The sequence below is a fragment of the Acomys russatus genome, chromosome 22 (assembly GCF_903995435.1).
Source record: "Acomys russatus chromosome 22, mAcoRus1.1, whole genome shotgun sequence".
NCBI classification, from domain to species: Eukaryota; Metazoa; Chordata; class Mammalia; order Rodentia; family Muridae; genus Acomys; species Acomys russatus.
The window spans coordinates 7283003-7302819 of record NC_067158.1 but is presented as its reverse complement, the minus strand read 5'-3'; the positions used below and the strand labels follow the sequence as shown (position 1 = coordinate 7302819).

At 47.1% G+C, this 19817-nt stretch overlaps 1 protein-coding gene across 2 annotated transcripts; it reads left to right on the top strand.

Moving 5' to 3' along the window:
* Window positions 1-133: 133 nt before the first annotated feature.
* Window positions 134-18233, top strand: Fam161a (FAM161 centrosomal protein A). Of its 2 annotated transcripts, XM_051164975.1 has the most exons (7): window positions 134-364; window positions 6028-6257; window positions 7942-9075; window positions 9387-9554; window positions 11866-11965; window positions 17380-17534; window positions 17901-18233. In XM_051164975.1, exons 1-7 carry the CDS (start codon window positions 176-178, stop codon window positions 18022-18024), a joined length of 2100 nt encoding a protein of 699 aa, XP_051020932.1. In that variant the 5' UTR covers window positions 134-175; the 3' UTR covers window positions 18025-18233. The 2 variants fall into 2 exon arrangements, with proteins under 2 accessions (XP_051020932.1, XP_051020933.1); XM_051164976.1 differs by lacking the exon at window positions 9387-9554.
* Window positions 18234-19817: the final 1584 nt, after the last annotated feature.

Here is a 19817-nt window from a genome sequence, read left to right as displayed (position 1 = left end):
TTTGTGACAATGAGAAAGGCCCTTGCTTGCCTTTTTGTCCCTGGCACCTCCTGTAGCGTCCCTAGCAACCGAGCCCCTAGTAACCGCTAGCCCCAAGCCAGATCTGCCAGGTCGCCGGCGGCGCCTGCTCACCCGCCCCGGGCCGGCGCGGGCGCTCGGGCTCGGAGGCGGGGCGATGTCTTCCCCCAACCGGGCGGCCAAGCAGGCGGCTGCCAGTCTCCACCTGCCGGTAAATCCCACCACCGGAGAAAGGGTCGCCCAGTACGAACGCGAAGACTCCTCCTTAGAGTCGGTGGTGGCGGCGGCGTTGGCGGCGGCCGTGGAGGAGGAAGTGAAGAGTGGGAAGCGGCCGGCGCAGGCGTCGGTACTGTGGAAGCCCGGCGGGGCTGAGGGCTGGTCCCGGTCCTCACCAGCGCGGGTGGGGGTGGGGATGGGGTGGGGCGACGCTGCGGCGCCCTCTGCAGACCCTCTCTCCGCTCTGCCCCAACTAAAGATTGCTGCAAAAACTTTCCTGGAGAGCTTTTTAAAAGCTATTTCTAGAGTGTGCAAAGAATAGGACTTTTACGTCCTAGTCTTCAGCATGTTTTAGGAATAAATCTTTTTGGTTTTTCGAGACAGGCTTTCTCTGTGTAGCCTAGGCTGCCCTGGAACTCACTCTGTAGACCAGGCTGGCCTCAGAACTCGTAGAGATCTGCTTGCCTCTGCTTCCCAAGTGCTGGGATTAAAGGCACGTGTCACCACTGCCCCCACATGTAATTCTTTAGTTCTTTGATTTTTATTTTTAAAAAATTTTTGTGTTTTACCTTAAGGAAAACTGATGTGCCCACAATTTTCATAAGACCTCAGATGATAAGTTGGGCACACAAGTCAGTTTTAGAACTTTAATGTTTTGGTTAGTGGATTTTAGTACAGTCCATTAGGTGAGTGTGTTTGAAGTTCAGCCGACAGATGCACCGCAGATAGAAACACCCAGATAAACAAATTGCTGAAACCTCAGAGTTTCCTAAATGGGCCATAAGTGTGCAGCAAGGTCTTTCACAAACTGTTTTCTGCATTATACCCTGCACGTGTTTTCAGCAGGAGGGCTCAGCATGCTGTCTGTTCTCTCCACTTCTTTTCCGTCAATATATGTTTATTCTCTGAGAGTTTCATACAGTGTATTTTGATGGTAATCAGCATCTCTTCTCCATCTGCTCTACTCATTTTGTTTGTTTGTTTTTAGATTTATGTGTATGAATGTGTGCCACATGAGTTCCTGGGAGGTACAGACAGTGTGAGCCAACAGGCGGGTGCTGGGAACCCAGCCCAGGTCCTCTGCAAGATCAGCAAGTGCTCTTAACAGCACAACTGCCTCAGCATCCTTCTTTTTGTTTTGTTTTGTTTTGTTTTGTTTTTGAGACAGAGTCTCTCCATTAGCCATGGTTATTCTAGAACTTGCTCTGCTCTGTAGTCCAGATCAAACTCACAGAGCTCTGCCTGCCTCTGCCTCCTGGGTGCTGGGTCTAAAGTTGTGTGGCATGCCCAGTTTTCATTCACTTTTAAAGTCTGGAACTTTGAGTTTAAGCTAGCACCCTGCAGATGTGAGGCACCAGGACAGACATGTGCCCTGGACTTGGTTTTTTAGAAGCGATGGGATAGGGTGAAGGGTTTGTGCTTGCTCAGCAAGAGCTGTACCAACTGAGCCAGACAGGTCCAGGATTGCCTCAAACTCGCTGTTTGTGGCAGAGGGTGACCCTAAACGTCTGATCCTCCTGCCTCCATGTTCCAAATGCTGGGACCAAGAGTATGAGGCACCATGCCTGGCTTGTAGCAAAACCCTCAGGGTTATAACACCATCACGGCTCAGGATCCTAGAACCGGTTCCTAGTTGACAGAGCTACCATTCTGCACAGGCTGTAATAGGTCACAAAATGCCAAATATTCGTGTGGTGGGAAGTATGGGGTCCTGGACCAGAATCCATTCTCTGTGACTTGCTAGACGATTTTGGGACATGACTTCTGTTTCCTTATCTGTAAAAAGACTATAGGTGCCTCCATTTTCCACCTCATTCGGTAGTTAAGAAGGACCGAAGGAGAGAATAAATGCCATTTCTAGGGCGATTTACATAAATTGGTAGGAAGTATAACAACTGCCAGTGTGAATAATTCACTTAGAAATTAATTCTTACTTTGCTTGCTGTGACAGAAATGGCCATCCTTGTGTGGTTGACGTTCCAGAGTGCCCTGTTAGCTGAAGGCTCATATTTTAAGCTGAGTTTGGGTTTTCAGCACCCACATAAAAACCTGGTGTGTTGGCGTTTGTCTGTAATCCCAGTGTTGGGGGAGGAAGAAACAGGTAGCTTCCTGGAACTCGCTGAAATCGCTGTCTCAAAAAGTGTGGTGGAGAGTGACTAGGAAATTTGCCTGATAATTGACCTCTGGTCTACAGACAGGCAGACAGACACACACACACACACACACACACCCTTCAGCATTTGGTAGAGACATAACAGACAAAAGCGATTAATTATCAGCCCCTATGGTGGGAAGACTGGGAGAAGGGCCCAGAGGCACCCACACCCACTGAGAGAAACAGTAAGGTAAAATACCAAATGCTACATTAGATCTCTAAAAATGAATAGAGAACAGTGTCCCCAGGAGGGAGTTCTGTAGGAGGAAAGATGAGCGAATGTTTCTCTGGTGGTTTCTATTTTCCTAAAGAAATAAAAGGATTATGAGCGCAATTGGTGGGCAGCGGTGAGAGCAAGGGACAGGCAAGCGTAGTTGTGGGGTAGTGGGAGCGATTTTCCAAAGGAACACTAGGTGTCGGGCAGGCCAGGTCTGCACTAGACACTGCTCAGTGTCTAAGTTCGTATTAATATTGACAAAATGTGGCCTGTTTGGAAAGCCACACATCATTTATGGTGATAACCCAGTGAACATTGTCTCCTTTTCAAAAATCTAATGTTAGAACTGTGAATTTGAGGCCAGCCTAAGCTACATGGAAAGTTCCAGACCAGCCTAGACAACATAGCAAGACCTTGTCCCCAAATAAATGAACAGATCTTAAGTATTAGCAAGGCTCAGTGGCCCACAGCTATCTCAGTACTTGGGAGGCTGAGGTACACATATCTCATTTAACATTGTATAACTCCTTCCCTCTCCTCCCTCCCTCCCTTCCTTCTTTCTCTTCTTCCTCACCCTTCTTTTCTTCTTCTATTTTGGAGTCAGGGTCTCACTGTGTTCCCAGACTCACATAGATGAGGCTGGCTCCATAGAGATCCGCCTACCTCTGCCTCCCGAATGTTGAGATTTAAAGGTGTGAGCCATCATGCCTGGCCCAGAGGATCTCAAGCAGCATAAGCCAGCCTCACACTTGCTATGTAGCTCAGGCTGACCTTGAACTCAGGCTCTTTCTGTCTCTGTTTTCTGCATGCTGGGATTATAAACAGGGGCTGCCAGGTTCAGCATTTAAAAGAAGGCAAATCAGTAAAAGTTCCAGAACTTCAGATAAACTCTGTAGACTATAAAACAAACAGTTCCCTACGGGGCTGGCATGGTAAAGCCTCAGGTGCTGCTTGGAGATGGATTCCTCTCTAAGTGGGTCAAGCCACTCTCAGGGAGATGAGCTTCTTACATAGTGGCACTTACAACACACAGAGCTTAACCATGAGAGGAGGAGGATTACAAGCATATGGTGTTGGGCACACCAGAGGATCCTGGGGCACAGGGCGACGACGAGACTAGAATTGGGAGTCATTTCCTAGCCATTCATCTGTGTTAACGTTAAAAGAAAAAAAAAAAAAACCTAGGAAGGTCTGTTTGAAAATTTTCACTGTGTTAGCAGTGGCTTGGGCACCCACCGTACAAACCTCAGTGTGTGAGTCTAGCCCACCAGGCCTGCTTCTACTTCACACACTGCTCCCTTCTCCTTTAATTTTTTGTTTGTTTCGTTTGGTTTTGGTTTTGGTGTTCTTGAGACAAGGTTGCTCTGGGGAGCCCTTGCTGTCCTGGACTTGCTTGTAGACCAGAATGGCCTCGAACTCCCAGAGATCCGCCTGCCTCTGCCTCCCTGAGTGCTGGGATCGCAGGTGTGTGCCACCGCGTGCAAGATCTATTTATCTTTATGTGTGTGTGGGAGCGGGTTGCCTATGTAGGTCTGTGTGAGTGTATGCCATGTGTGTGCAGTGCCCACGGAGGCCAGAAGAGGGCACTGGATCCTCTGGAACTGGAGTTATGGATGGAAAGCCAGTGAATGTATGCGGTTTCTATATATCCATCCTATTGAAGAAAAATCATTTTCTTTCATTTGTTTTCTTGAGGTTATCCCAAGTGGGACACCACCAGCCTCTTGAACACTACTATCTCTTTTTTTTTTTTTTTTTTTTTTTTTTTTTTTAAACAAAACAAACAGAAGCAGCAAAAACCTTGGTGGGCTAGATAGGCGGGTCAGTGGTTCAGAGCAGAGGACAGAAATTTGGCGGCCCACACCCACACTGTGCAACTTAAAACCTCTTGTAATTTCAGCTCCATGTGATTGAACATGCACTTCTGGACTCCATGGGCGCCTTAACTCACTCATTTACACGTGCATGCACATAATTTTAAAAATATACATCCAGCAGGACGAGGTGGCACACGCCTATAATCCCAGCACTCGGGAGGCAGAGGCAGGTGGATTGCTGTGAGTTCGAGGCCAGCCTGATCTACAAAGTGAGTCCAGGACAGCCAAAGCTACACAGAGAAGCCCTGTTTCTAAATAAATAAATAAATATACATCTGTCTGTCTATCCATCTTTCTGTTCTTCCCTTCCCTCCCCGTTTTTATGACCCCACCACCTGGTACATGCTAAGTACATACTTTACAATTGAGATTCTTCTCCAGCCCAAACTAGAATAAATAAAAACAAATACATTATTATTTATAATGGGTTCTTCTGAATTTTCCCTCTGGAAAGCCTAAGCTGGTTTTCTGAAATGATATCATTATGAATCTACCTTGGGAATATACTCTTTTGATTTTAGTCTGTTCCAGGTGGTAGGCTAAATTTTTTTTTTTTTTTTTTTTTTTTTGTAGGCTAAATTTTAAACCATGGTTGGTGGGCCTTTTATGCATAATATCGTATATAACCTCAAATTTCTCAACTGAGAACAACATTAAAATTTATATTTATAGCCGGGCGTGGTGGTGCACACCTTTAATCCCAGCACTCGGGAGGCAGAGGCAGGCGGATCACTGTGAGTTCGAGGCCAGCCTGGTCTACAAAGTGAGTCCAGGATGGCCAAGGCTACACAGAGAGACCCTGTCTTGAAAAAACAAAACAAACAGACAAACAAAAAGACCTGAAAGATGGGCAGAGATTAAGAGAAAGGTCAGTAAGAGCCTCCAGTCCTCTGTGTGTGTGTGTGTGTGTGTGTGTGTGTGTGTGTGTGTGTGTGTGTGTAGCATCTCCAGCCCGTGTCCCTCCCTGCTCTCCTCATGCCCAAAGTGTCGGCCACCCCTGGGCATCACTCTCCTTGCTGCCTGCAGAAGCCCTCCTTCTGAAAGGCTCTTCTGCCTGCCCCCTGACCTTTTCCTGCTCCAAGATCATCCCAACATGGCGTCTTGGAGGGCGCCTGAGAACTTTGTCCCTGGGCCCCATCCCTGTCCTCTGTCCACTGCACACCCTTGGAGCCCTGAGGCAGGGGCCCCTCAGGAGCCGGCTCTGGGCACAGGAGTGGCTGCCGCTCTTTTCTCAGCAAAAATGCACAACTCAGAAGAGGCTGCCTTTTAGCCCTAGTTCCATCTTGTCTTCTGCAGTGGTACGTGTCCGCGTTTGAACATTTTCTGGCAGTTGCCGGAATATAAAGTGGGTTGAAGCCAGGCGTGGTAGCGTGTGCCTTTGGCCCCAGAAATCAGGAGGCAGAGGCTAGCTTGGTGTACGTAGGGAGTTTGAGGCCAGCCTAGGCTACGTAGTGAGCCCGCTGTAAGAATCAGCATTTGGATCAGTGTCGATTAGTTTGTTATTTAATTTCGAATACCGCATAGCAAGTCTGTCTTCCTATCAGGCAGGTTCTAACAACGTTCCTGGGGAGGACAAAAGTGTGGCCCTAGAAGACATTATGAACTTGGCTGATATTTACAACTCGGACAAAGAGTATTTCAGGAAGCTAAAAAAGCTGAAGGCTGCCCATGCAGAATCCATGGCCAAACTAGCGAAAATGTACAAGGACAAGCTAAATATAAGAGAACTTCACCCAGCGACCACCAGGGAGGAGTCCTCTAGCGCCTCCTGTAGGTAAGTGTGTGTTCTGTGTCACTCATCGCCTGGACTGAGAGAACAAATGTCGCAGGCTATTTGCATCTAAATAGTCCTTCCTGCTTTTAATGATATAGAAAGGTGGGATTTTTACTCAAAATGTCTACTAGGTTCCCCCTTGCTTTTAAGGGTCATTTGGTGGCCATCTATTTGTTTGTTTTTATTGTCATTTAATTTAATGTGTTTTGCCCGCATCTATATACAGGCCATATGTGTGCCTAGTGCCCATAGAGACTTGTATGTCATTGCTGGGAATCAAACCTGGGTCCTCTGGGAGAGCGGCCAGTGCTCGCAGCTGATGAAGCATCTTCTTCACCTGTGTTTTCCTGCTTTACTTAATGCTTACAGATACGTATCAAAATATTCAGGCTAGCCTGCTTTTGGGACATGATCTTATACTGTATATAGTCCAGGCTGGCCTCAAACTCTGAGCAATCCTCCTGCCTCAGCCTCACAAATGCTGGGGTTACAAGCATGAGTCATCATGCCCATTCTTTCTCTTTTTAAAAAGTGTATTTATTTTTGTGTACATCGGTGTTTTACCTGCATGTGTCGGGGGGGGGGGGGGGGGGGTGGCGGAATCAGATCCCCTGGAACAAGAGTTAGAGACAGTTCTGAGCCACCATGTGGGTGCTGGGAATTGAACCCGCGTTCTCCGGAAGAGCAGCCAGTGCTCTTCCCCCCCCCCCCCCCTTTGGTTTTTTGAGACAGGGTTTCTCTGTGTAGCCTTGGCTGTCCTGGACTCACTTTGTAGACCAGGCGGGCCTCGAACTCACAGAGATCTGCCTGCCTCTGCCATCCTGAGTGCTGGGATTACAGGCGTGCACCACCGCACTTGGCCTGGTTTCTTATTTTTAAAAGCAATCTAGTTTCAAGGCTTATTTCTGCTGTGAACTTGCTTATTTTGAAACTGTAAATTAGCTGGGTGGTGGTGGTGGCGGCGGCAGCGGCGGCGCACACCTTTAATCCCAGCACTCGGGAGGCAGAGGCAGGTGGATTGCTGTGAGTTTGAGGCCAGCCTGGTCTACAAAGGGAGTCCAGGACAGCCAAGGCTACACAGAGAGATCCTGTCTCAGGAAAAACAAAAACAAACCAACAATTGTTTTCCCCCAAACAGTGCTGGGAACCAAACTCTCAATGCATGAGAGACAGGCTGTCACTACCGTGCTGAGGCCGGCCTTGGCCTCCATCTCCTTCCGGCCTTGGCCTCCGTCTCCTTCCGGCCTTGGCCTCCATCAGCATGCACAAGCGTGCCCAACTGAGTTCACACTTGGAGGAGGAATAAGAGGCAGATATAGGAAGCAAGGACAGCAGCAACTATGTATACCCACCCAGGCATGGTGGGACAGGGCTAGGGAGGGGTGAGGCTGCAGGGTGAGCAAAGAGGAAGCTTTCAGGTAGGAGAGGCGTGGTCAGACACGTCCAAGATGGTGACTCTGGGACGCTTAGACGGAAGTGACTAGAAGTGAGACAGGAGGAGCCGCTGAGGTCTCAGGTTCCTTCTCTGAAAAGCTGTCATCTCTATTCTAAATAAAAGTGACACGTCACGAACCTTGTACAGCTAGCTGGCCATGCCTTCCATCTTAGAAAAATCTAGTTACATTAACTCTAACCCTTGGCCACATAAAATTGAAACTGTACCCTATTTATCATTCTTCCTTAGTTCTGCATCGGAAAAGAACCGCCCACCTCCTTTCTTGCTGGTGACATTTTCAGAACCTGACCTAGGCCGGCCACCCTCCTTGTCCACGACTTCTGACGAGGAGCCGCCCAGCCTAGAGAAAGAGACTCCCAGGGAAAGCAGGATGCGGGCCTACGCCAGGGAGCTCATCAACAACATGTGGAACGACTTCTCTGTTCGAGACTATATTCAGAATGACTCTGACTTCAAAACACCTAAGAAAACAAGGAAGAAGCCCAAATCCTGGGTGCCCAGGATTACAGTGCCTGTGCCCTTTCAAATGGTGGTTAGAGACCAGAAGAGGAGAGAGGGAGCCTCCAAAGCAAGATCCGATCTGGAAATGAGGCAGAAGCTGCCCAAGAGGGATGAGGATGAGGCAGAGTGTAAGAAGAAGTTCCGAGCCAATCCTGTCCCCTCCCGCATCCTCCTTCCCCTGTATGAGGAGCTACTGCGCGAGGAGGAGGAGCGGAGGAGGATCGCCAAGGAGAGGAGCAAAGCGGCACTCCTGGCCGCCCAGAAGCCCTTTAAGTTCATGGATCGGGAGGAGCAGAAGCAAGCTGCCCGCGAAAAGCTGCTGAGAGACCTTTTTAAGGCTAAAAGGAAAACCAAGCGGTTTAAAGCCAGACCTGTGCCACATTTCATTTACAGGCCAGTTGCAAATTACAAGTCGGCGGAAGAGCTCTCTAGGAACACCAGGATGCAGCCGAAGGCCCGAGACCAGCCGCAGGGTTGGTCTAGGTCCTATCGGCCAGCTTACAGACAATTCAGGGTCCCCAGAAGTCCTGGAAGGCCCAGACACAGGTGTCGGTGCTGGAGCCCGGATGAAGACTACACGGGAGACGACTCTGAGAAAGGGCGGGGACCCTCGTCTGCACCGAGCTTCCTGAGCGGCTCAATGTTTTGCAAACATTGTAGTCTTCTCAAACCCCGGAGTGAGAGACAGAAAGTCCTGGCCGACAAAAGAGCCAATGAGGAAACGCTGAAAGAAACACGCTGGCCTTATCCGTCGCCGAGACGTGAGTCACCGGCACGAAGTGTGTGTGCCAATCCCAGGCCTTTGCAGAGCAACCCTCCGATGCCCACCGTGTCTTCCCGGGGCCGGGAGCAAGCCATCAGGTAAGGCGCTGGCACGCGCTTGCTGAATTGATACATGCAACCCTGTGCGGTTCAGCTTGGTACATCGGAAATCGCTCAATTATCCATGGTAGAGAATTATTTGCTAAAAATGTTCTTCTAAGTAACAGGTGTGACTTGTTTCCTTGCACAAGCTTACACCATCAGCCTTACTCGGAGTTCCAGTTTCATAATTCAGATTTTGGTCAAAAGGTTACCTTTTTTTCAGCCTTTGAATTGTCCTGTGTTGAATCTTTGCTGGACAACTTTCTCCTTGGCTTAAAGTGAATTAAGCCTCAGTTTGTTGCCCTCAGGAAATCACTTGAGGAAAAGAAAATCTTGGAAGAAGAGCGAAATCGGATCCTAACTAAACAGAAGCAAAGAATGAAAGAACTGCAGAAACTCCTGGCAACCCGGGTTAAGGCTTATGACTCACACGAGAGCTTAGCGCAGACGCTTAAATCCAGAGTAACCAGTCTCAGGTATCACGGAAGCACACGGAGTGGCTTCCAACACGGTTCCCTTTCCATTCCATTCCTTTCCTTTCTTTTCTTCCTAACCAGTGGATACTTAGATATGAAGTGGTATGGCATCTTAATTTATGGATTTAAATAATCTTTTTTTTTTTTTTTTTTTTTTTTTTTTTTTTTTTTCCCGAGACAGAGTTTCTCTGTGTGACCCTGGCTGTCCTGGACTCACTTTGTAGACCAGGCTGGCCTCGAACTCACAGCGATCCACCTGCCTCTGCCTCCCAAGTGCTGGGATTAAAGGCGTGTGCCACCACTTCCTGGCTAAATAATCTTTAGCTGTTTATATTCAACTTTTCAATACATATATGCACATATACACCTATGATGAGAATCAATATACACATTTCCATAGCAAGAACAGAAACAGAGACTATGTGGAACAGAAACATTTTCTATTATGGCCATAGTTAACAGCTCTGCTTTATTACAGGCACAAAGCCTTGTCTATATATGTCTATTCTTATTTATAAGTTATATAAATATTTCATATACACACATATGTATATGTGTCTACACACACATTATATATATGGTGCGGAGGATGTGTGAATCAAAATCAGGACCTTGTACACAGACTCTGGCTGAGCTGGTCTTATTTGTGCCACTTGTGGCTGTGCAGTACACCACTGAGAAAAGCCTGTAGCACTGAGCTCTATCCCAAGCCCAGAATATTTCTCTCAATTAACAAATAAGTGACAGAGTTCTGTTTTAAGTTTGTACCAAATACAACAGCTCAAGTGAATGCATCACGGGTGCATACTGCCCCTTGTGACTGTTGCCCCGTGAAAGCTAACAGCAGCCACAGAACACCTAGGGCCCTTTGCAGAACACCTGAATTCTGCAGATCAAGCGTTTGAAAACCAGCCAGGCGTGGTGATGCATGCCTTTAATCCCTAGGCAGGCGGACTGCTTTGAGTTCGAGGCCAGTCTGGGCTACAAAGTGAGTCCAGGACAGCCAAGGCTATACAGACCCTGTCTCGAAAAACAAAAAAATAAAAAAAAAAGAGTTTGAAAACCAATGTCACAAACTTTGCACATAAAAATGGCCGCAAGTAAACAAGAAAAGCTTTCCTCCAAAGCTGGGTAGGTAGTATGATTTGTTAACTTTTAATCTGATTCATAAGATCCAAATACACATATTTGCTTTTAATTTCATTGCCTATCCTTTATTGTATAGCACTAGCCCACTAATAGAGCCTAGTTTGATGAACTTGAGCAAAAAATTCCTTAGGAATACAGTATTTACCTACAGTAAGTTAGTACCAACTTCCTATGAGAAAGTGTGACTATTTTGAAGTCTGAATATTTTCTATACCCACGAACCTCTCTTGGTTGCTTTTGGTATATCTTACATAGAGAAAAACAGCAAAGTTTAATTCATTGTGGGATCTAGTCCAGAGAATAGGTACAGTGGCCAGGTGTGGTGGTGCACGCCTTTAATCCCAGCACTTGAGAGGCAGAGGCAGGTGGATCTCTGTGAGTTCAAGGCCAGCCTGGTTTACAAGTGAGTCCAGGACAGCCAAAGCGACACAGAGAAGCCCTGTCTTAAAAAACAAACAAACAAAAAAGGAATAGGTACAATGATGCGATCTCATTTGGGGGAAAAGAAAAAGCACACTTTGCTTCTTTGCTTGTTTGTACCAGGACTGTAGCCTTGGCTGTCCTGGACTCACTTTGTAGACCAAGCTGGCCTCAAACTCACAGAGATCCACCTGCCTCTGCCTTTCTACTGCTGGGATTAAACACACGCACTACCACCACCCGGCTTCAGAGCGTTTTGTTTTTGATTTTTGAGACAGGGTTTCTCTGTGTAGCCTTGGTTGTCCTGGACTCGCTTTGTAGACCAGGCTGGCCTCGAACTCACAGCGATCCACCTGCCTCCGCCTCCCAAGTAGCTGGGATTAAAAGCATGTGCCACCATGCCCAGCTGAAAGAATTTTTTTTTTTAAAAAGACACCTGATTTGGACCAGATTTTCTTGGTTTTGTGCATTTATAAATAAGGTACTTTTCAGGCCAGTTTGAACACTTTTTGCCTTGAAGACTTTTGAAATCAAAATGCCCAGACCATGTGCCTGCGCTGTGCAATGTGTGCTTTCAGAATCAGGGATTTTTATTCTGGACTTACGAGAATCTTACCAGCCTAGAAAAGGAATGGAACTGAACTGTGCTCTCAATTTCTGATTTGTCTTCTGAAGTAAATGTCCATAATATAACTTTCAGCGCAGACCTTTTAAAATGCCCGTTCTCTTTATCTGATTCTAGAAAGAGTGAAAAGGCAAGGATGAACGAATATCGGCGAGAACTGGAGGAACAAGATGAAAAATTACAAAACAGGCTGATGCTGTTTGAAAGAGTTGCCCAGGTTGTGTTTGTTGGGATTTAGGTCCGTCCCCAGCTTCCTCGGTGCCTCTAGCCCCCCCGTGTGTGCATTGTCTTCCCCACCTGCCCCGCAATTGCTGAGACATGCTCTTTCTAGGGCAGCTTCACCTCGTCCAGCAAGGAAGGAATCCTGCTTAAGATCTGATAAGGCTCAAAGCTCAATAAAGAACATGCCGCTAAGCCGGTGCATCTCACGACACGACTGCCACAGCCTGCTTCCTGTGCCTGGTCTTTTCAGTCGGCCTGGTTCTGATTGTGGTGAGGTTTCCGGGTATGGATTGAACCCTTTGGTGTGAGGCCAGGGTATGCAATGTACTGAGACCCTGTCTCTTAAAAGCATTATTTATTTATTTATATACATTTTTTTTGGTTTTTGGAGACAGGGTCTCTCTATGTAGCCTTGGCTGTCTTGGACTTGCTTTGTACACCAGGCTGGCCTCGAACTCACAACAATCCCCCTGCCTCTGCCTCCCAAGTGCTGGGATGAAAGGCGTGTGCCACCACGCCTGACTAAAAGCATTTTTTAATTGACTATTTACGTATTGAAAAATTGTTTTAACTTGAATGTTTATGCGCTGCATGCATTTATTGCCCGCAGAGATCAGAGAGCGTTGGGTACCATGGAACTGGAGTTGTGAGCCACCGTGTGGCTGCTGGGGCCTGAATCCAGGCCCTCTGTAGGAGTAAGTGCTCTTGACCACCGAGCCATCTCTCCAGGCCTTCAAAAGCACTGAAAACCAAAGGGCAGATCTTTCTGCTTCACCATTGCCCTGGCAAGTGGGTGTGAGTTAGTACACCCTGTCACCAGTGCCGCCATCCGCTCCCACAGAGTCCAGCCATATTCCCATTTTCAGTGCAGGTCTCAAGGGGGTCTTACGATTAACCTCCCAGTCGGATTACCTCAGGAAGGGAGGTATACGGTAGATGAGAAACTCAAGCTCAGAGGAGGGCAGGAGTGTGTTAGTTAGTAAACGGTGACACTAGGATCAGAACCCAAGTCCATCTGCTTCCCTCAGCCCTTCCTCCCGAAAGACAAACTTCCAAGTCCGAGAGGAGTGCGCAAAGGCCCTCTCTGCCTCTTGTCAACCTGTGTGACTCCTGCATACAGCCAGGGTGAACTCAAACCTCTCACTGCTGCCTCTTCCTCCGAGAGCTGGGATTACAGGCGTGTGCCACCACAGCTGATTTTCCTGGTGCTAAGGACCGAATTCAGAGCTTCTCGTCAGCTGGCCGGACACTGCACCCACCAAGCTCCAGCCGCAGCCCTCTGGGTAGCTGCTTTAGTCTGCCTCCCCTGCATCTTCCTAGCCCTCCACTTGGCCCTTGTAGGCTCTGCCAGACTTAGGTCTATCTTTGCCTTTAAAAAAAAGAATTTTTTTTTTCCAAGACGGGGTTTCTCTGTGTAGCCTTGGCTGTCCTGGACTCATTTTGTAGACCAGGCTGGCCTCGAACTCACAGAGATCCGCCTGCCTCTGTCTGCCCACACACTGGGAAGCCCACAGTTGTGGTTTTGTGGTGCTCCTGGGTTCTTTCATGAGCCTTATGCATATATCTGCCTTTATCCCTCTCACCGCCGTGTGGGGATCATCTGCAACGTCTCTTCCCCGCCAGCTAATCGACTCTAAGGGTGATGGCTGAGTCTTTGTTTCTCCAGCATCTAGCTCCTACAGTAATGTCTGGCTGTGGGAGAGGGAGCCTAACGGATGTGGTGAAATCGGCCAGACAGGACTGTATACTTTCTCTTCTGGGTTGGCCCCAGCTAAGGGCAACGTCCTAACATACTAGCTATGTGTCCCAGCATAGCAGACAGCTCTGCCCTGCTCTGAATCCACCATTCCTAAGCACCAGAGTAAACGTGGCAAGATCAGTGAGGAGTACATTGAAGCAAATTGACACCATAGCTAACAATCTCCTCCCATTTTCGGCCCTTGGGCCTCCTGTTTCCTCGGAGCATTTCCTCTCCCCAGTGTTTCCATATCTCCACTAAGCCTGGTTAAAAACAGGCATTCAGCAACTGATAAATAAATGAAAGACAGACTATGACCACACTTTTGTGAGACAGTGTGTTTTACCTTGAACGAAGGTGCAGATCAGATGACTTTTTAAAAAGATTTTTATTATGTATACTGTGTTCTGCCTGCATGCCAGAAGAGGGCGCCAGATCTCATTATAGATAGCTGTGAACTGCCCTGTGGGTGCTGGGAATTGAACTCAGGATCTTTGGAAGAGCAGCCAGTGCTCTTAACCTCTGAGCCATCTCTCCAACCCCCATGTGTTATCTTAAAAAGAAAAAAAGTAATCCTTTTGAGTAGCGGCCTTCTTTGATAATGAAAAAATAAGTGTGACTTTCTTTCACTGTTCTTTTCACTTCCCAACCTTTCCAGTCCCTGTACGATGAAGGCAGAGGATGAATACTGTTCAAATCAGAAACCATCATAGATTACTCAGCTTGCTGCAGAGGTCTAAAGATAAGTCAATAGCCAGTGGCGGAGGCACTATTTTGGCTTTGTTATCATAAATTAGTACTCCCGCCCCCCACTCTCCCTAAACACCCGCACCCCACTCAAAAAATTGCTGTCACTATTACTGCTAATTAGCTGTTATTTAATAACTTTTCTTGTAGCTTTATTCACTGCCCGTTTATTTATTTATTTTATTTTTATTTTATTTATTTATTTAGGTTTTTCGAGACAGGGGTTTTTTTTTTTTTGTTTTTTAAAACTATTTTATTAATTTATTCATATTACATCTCAATGGTTATCCCATCCCTTGTATCCTCCCATTCCTCCCTCCCTCCCGCTTTCCCCTACTCCCCTCCCCTATGACTGTGACTGAGGGGGACCTCCTCCCCCTGTATATGCTCATAGGGTATCAAGTCTCTTCTTGGTAGCCTGCTGTCCTTCCTCTGAGTGCCGCCAGGCCTCCCCATCCAGGGGACATGGTCAAATATGGGGCGCCAGAGTTCGTGTGAAAGGCAGTGAGACAGGGTTTCTCTGTGTAGCCTTGGCTGTCCTGGACTGGTTTTGTAGACCAGGCTGAGCCTCAAACTCACAGTGATCCACCTGCCTCTGCCTCCTGAGTGCTGGGATTAAAGGCGTGTGCCACCACCGCCCAACCCTGAATCACCCTTTTTGAGGCAGTGAATGAACCTAGAGTTGGAGGTTAGCCCACACCTTTAATCCCAGCCCTCAAGAGGGAGTGGCAGGTGGATCTTCCTGTGTTCAAGGCTAGCCTGGTCTACACAGAACCAGGACAGTCAGGACTACACGGTGAGACTCTATCTCACCTGCACTGTTTGCTTTTAATCCCAGCACTCAGGAGGCAGAAGGCAGACAGATCGCTGTGAGTTCGAGGCCAGCCTGGTCTACAAAGCGAGTCCAGGACAGCCAAGGATACACAGAGAAACCCTGTCTTGAAAAACCAGCCAACCAACCAACCAACCAACCAAAAAACCGTTGCTATTGACTGTGGAGCAGTTTAAGAGAAGTTTTAAGTTGTGTGCCTTTTCCAGCCTCCCCAGCTGCAGCAGGGCATGGTAACAGCCCTCACAGTTGAGCTCTGCTGTTTTGGCCTCTCCTGCACAATGCTAGATCCAGCAACTGTGGTTTCCTGTGTATTAACTGGGCATCGACTGGGCTCACACTCTATATACGGGGTGGCCATTGGCCCACCAGAACCGGGCTGTGAACCTTGCTTTAGGTGGAGTTTCAGAGAGAATTCTTGGCCCCAGATATCCTGGAAGAGCTAAGAGTGGGCCAGAGCCAAGACAGCGAGCTGAGCACCTTGTCACCATGTAGCTGCCCGAAGCCATGGCCTCCGGGCTGACCTGTGGCAACTGCGCTCTGTTTTTCCCCTCAACTGCATCTTGCTGTGCAGCCCCTTCCTGGTTTTGAGGAACAGGCTGTCTGCCTCACCTCCCGAGTGCTGGGATTGAAACTTTTTTTTAAGGTTTGGGTATTTTTGTTCGTTGGTTTGGTTTTACTGTGGCATTAGAGATTCAAACCAGAGCCCCAAGCATGGCCATGTATATGCTCCACCAACGAGCTGCATCTGGAGCCCTCAGCTACGATATGAAAAGATCACTAAACGTCCCACAGACTTTTGAGCACAGTGCTCAAGGAGGCAAAGGCAGGAGGATCTCTGTGAGTTCAAGGCCAGCTTGATCTATGAAGCGAGTCCAGGGCACAGAAAATCCCTTTCTCAAAAAACCAAACACACAAACAAAAAACAAAAAAAGAAAAGAAAAATTCCCACGCACCACCCAAGGAGTGACATTCAAGAGATTTGACTTCTGCTCTAAATATCCCTTTTTTTCTTCCGTAAGGTAAAATAATGTTGATGGTTTTACCTTTGATGAGCTGATGTCTTAGGATATAAAGACTGAGAACTACATCAGTTGCATAAAAGAGCCATCCAGCAACTCTAATGTGGTCCAGCCCTCTGAACCACAGTGTTAGACACATGACCTTTGGTTGGATGGTTGGTTGGTTGGTTAGTTGGTTGATTGGTTAGTTGATTAGTTGGTTGGTTGGTTAGTTGATTGGTTGGTTGGTTGGTTAGTTGATTTGTTGGTTGGTTGGTTAGTTAGTTAGTTGGTTGGTTGATTGGTTGGTTGGTTAGTTGGTTGGTTGGCTGGTTGGTTCATTGGTTCATTGATTGGTTGGTTTTGATTTTGGTCTTGGTTTTTATTTGCTCCTTTGTTTCTTTTGTTGTTAGACAGACCTTGCCAGGTATCCCTGGTGGCTGGTCTGGAACTCATGTGGGCCAGGCTAGCCTTGCAATTGTGTTAACCCTCCTCTAGGCCCCACCCTTTGAGGACTGGGATTGACTCACACGTGGCTCATTATTCTGTTTCCTTGTTGATCTCTTCTGGAGCATTCTTTAATGCAGTCTTTTTTTTTTTTTCTTTATGCAGTCTTAAAAGTATCATTACAGCTCAGCACTCAGCCACCTCCTCTAGAGGTCAACGCTTCCAACTTGGGATGCACCATCACCTTGTTTTCAGCTTTTCCTGTTTCTGAACTTGAGGTTACTGAGCTGGCTAGATGTATTCTTTCATATTCTCCTGAGCGTGCCTTTTGCTCAGTGTTAGGTTGGCCAGGTTGTGGCAGATAACTATAGCTTATTTATTTTTCTATTGGTCGACTGTAGCATGGCTTACTTACCCACCCGAATGTTGGCTGGCTTTGGTTGCGTGCTGCCTTGGGCATTCGTGTACCTGTCCTCTGGGCACATGAGTACCTCTTGGTCTGTGTCTGAGCATGTCACTGTCAGTCACAGAAGCATATTTCGGTCTCTGGGGCTGTTCTTCCTTTCCACTGGTGCTTTTAAATTCATACATCTTAATAGAAGTTTATTCCTTTTGCTCTCACCTAAAAAGGCTTGTCTCTCCTATAGAGGAACGCAAGGATGGCAGCAGAACAGCATTACTCTAACACGCTAAGAGCACTAGGACTCTCTGAGGAGTTTGTTTCAGAGAAAGGCCAAAGTGGGAAGGTGTCCGGGACCCTCACCAGGCGAGAGCTAAGAAGCTGCACTGCGGACAAAGAAAGGTATTGTGCTTTCCGGCTGTTAAAAATCTCTTATTTAAGGGAATGCATGTGAACTGCTGTGAAATACACTCATATTTTACCATGTTTGACACAATATAAATATTACACAGCAATAAAGCATTTTCTTACGGCAAGTGTACATTTTTTGACTTTCATTAAAAAACGGCCTGCTTTCGGCTGGAATATAAGGAGTGAAGTTTCAAAATAGTCAGTTGTCAGGGACATTTGATTTCCGCATTGGTCCTGCCGTAGTTCTCCTGGCTAGGTGTGGAGCCTATAGACCGTGATGGCATGAAAACCCAGGGCTGCCTACCTTTGAAACCAACACATTTTTCCTTTGATAGATTGATACATTTCTTTCTTTAGCTCTCCTGAAGAAGAAAGCGCGAACGAGGAAGAAAACTGTCTTACTGACACCAACAGCCCGGACTCTTGCAGGGAAAGCAAGGAAGATGTTAAGGAAAGTGGAGACGAAAATTCTCAAGGATGAGCCTGAATCCCAAGATGGCCCCTTCTGGGTGCAGCCTCGGGACCTCTGCGCCTGCACGTGGGGTGCTGCACACACATGTAGGAACAGCTCTCACATATGCAGGGATGCTGAACCAAGACTCCATGCCTGGAGAGGCTGAGCCTACCCGACGCGCGACTTGACTGCTACATTGCAGCTTTGCCTGCTGCAGTTTTGAAATGGCTATGTATGCTGTTGATTATGATTATATTTGTATTTTCAAAGCGTGTGAGGGTTGGAGACCCACTGCTGTCATAAGTGAATTACTTATGGAAATGTGCGTTTTATCTGGTAGGGAGAAAAGGTTGATATTGAGAGAACTGTTAGCTTTTGCAGATCTAGTTTTAAATTTACTAGGTATTTTCAGTTTTTTTTTCCCCCCTCTGAGCCATTTTCTTTTTTACTTTTTATTAATTTCCTGTGAGTTTCCCATCATGCACCCCAGTCCTACACATCTCCCTGTCTTGTCATATCTGACCTGAACCCTTGCAATGTCCCCCCAATAAAACACACACACACACACACACACACACACACACACACACACACAACAATAACAATAACAGCAAATAAAGCATAGAAAATATCTCATCGTGGAAGCTGCAGTATGTCACAGTGTATCCCACAATTTATCCCCCCATCCACACATCTTTACTTGCAAATGTTCATTGCAGTGAGTCACTGGTTTGGTTCGAGATCTATGGGTTCTGTGTAGAAGAATGTTAATTCAGAACATGGCTGCTCTGGCAAGAGACCACATCCAAAGACCTTCTAAGTCTATGTGATCCAACTGGAATACAAACACGCCTTTAATCCAGGAGACAGAGGCAAGCAGATCTGAGTTCAAAGCCAGCCTGGTATAGAACGAGCATCAGGCAAAGAAAAGCTTAGGTCCAGGTGTGGTGGCACATGCCTTTGTTTGTAGAGGGAAGCACCCATGTTTGAAAATGATGTCTAATTGAGTGGCAGAAAGGATGACAAATCGGGCTGGAGAGATGGCTCAAAGGTTAAGAGCACTGACAGCTCTTCCAGAGGTCCTGAGTTCAATTCCCAGCAACCACATGGTGGCACACAACCATCTATAAAGTGATCTGATGCCCTCTTCTGGCCTGCAGGTGTACATGCAGGCAGAGCACTATATAAAATAATAGATATAAATACATAAATCTTTTTTTAAAAGGTAACAATTCATAGAAGAATTGACAGAATAGGATACTCCCAAGTCTCATGAAAAGAGAGAGGAAAGGGAAGCTACTTAAGAGGCAGTTTTACCGGGATAGTAATAGAGAGATGGGTTGAAGAGAGAGAACTCGGGTAAAGATGGAATGAGCCAGAAAACAAAAAGCCAGATTAAAGCAGATTGCTGAGTTAGTCTGAGGCCAAGCAGAGCAATTCTGGGGCAAGAGAGAAGCCAGACTGTATAAGTCAGCTGGGAGAAGAGTTTGAGCCAGGACAGCTGAGTTGAACCATCCAGCCCAGAGCTCAGAAAGAACTAGAAAGGGTGAGCTTATTCAGTAGTAAGTTTCAGAGGCTGAAAATATTCTAGGCCTAGGTTAGATTGTTTGGAGGGCTAGAAGCTTCCAGGACTAGGCCTAGGTTAGCAGAAGGAGGCAGTTGGCCTCCCAGATAATGATTGGGCTAGGAGAATAAAATTATTTTTACATTCCTGTGACGCTGTCAATCCTCACCGGGACCCCTCCACGTTATCCTGATGTGTCACTGAGATTCTGCAGCTTTGGATCAGCAGCAGGACTGGCCCTTTCTCGAGTCCCAAC

Excerpts from the sequence above, each read along its gene's own strand:
- Fam161a (XM_051164975.1), top strand. The coding sequence starts at position 176 with ATGTCTTCCCCCAACCGGGCGGCCAAGCAGGCGGCTGCCAGTCTCCAC. Across the intron at positions 6,258-7,941 it reads TCCTCTAGCGCCTCCTGTAG|TTCTGCATCGGAAAAGAACC; the intron begins GTAAGTGTGTGT and ends ATTCTTCCTTAG. Across the intron at positions 9,076-9,386 it reads GGCCGGGAGCAAGCCATCAG|GAAATCACTTGAGGAAAAGA; the intron begins GTAAGGCGCTGG and ends TGTTGCCCTCAG.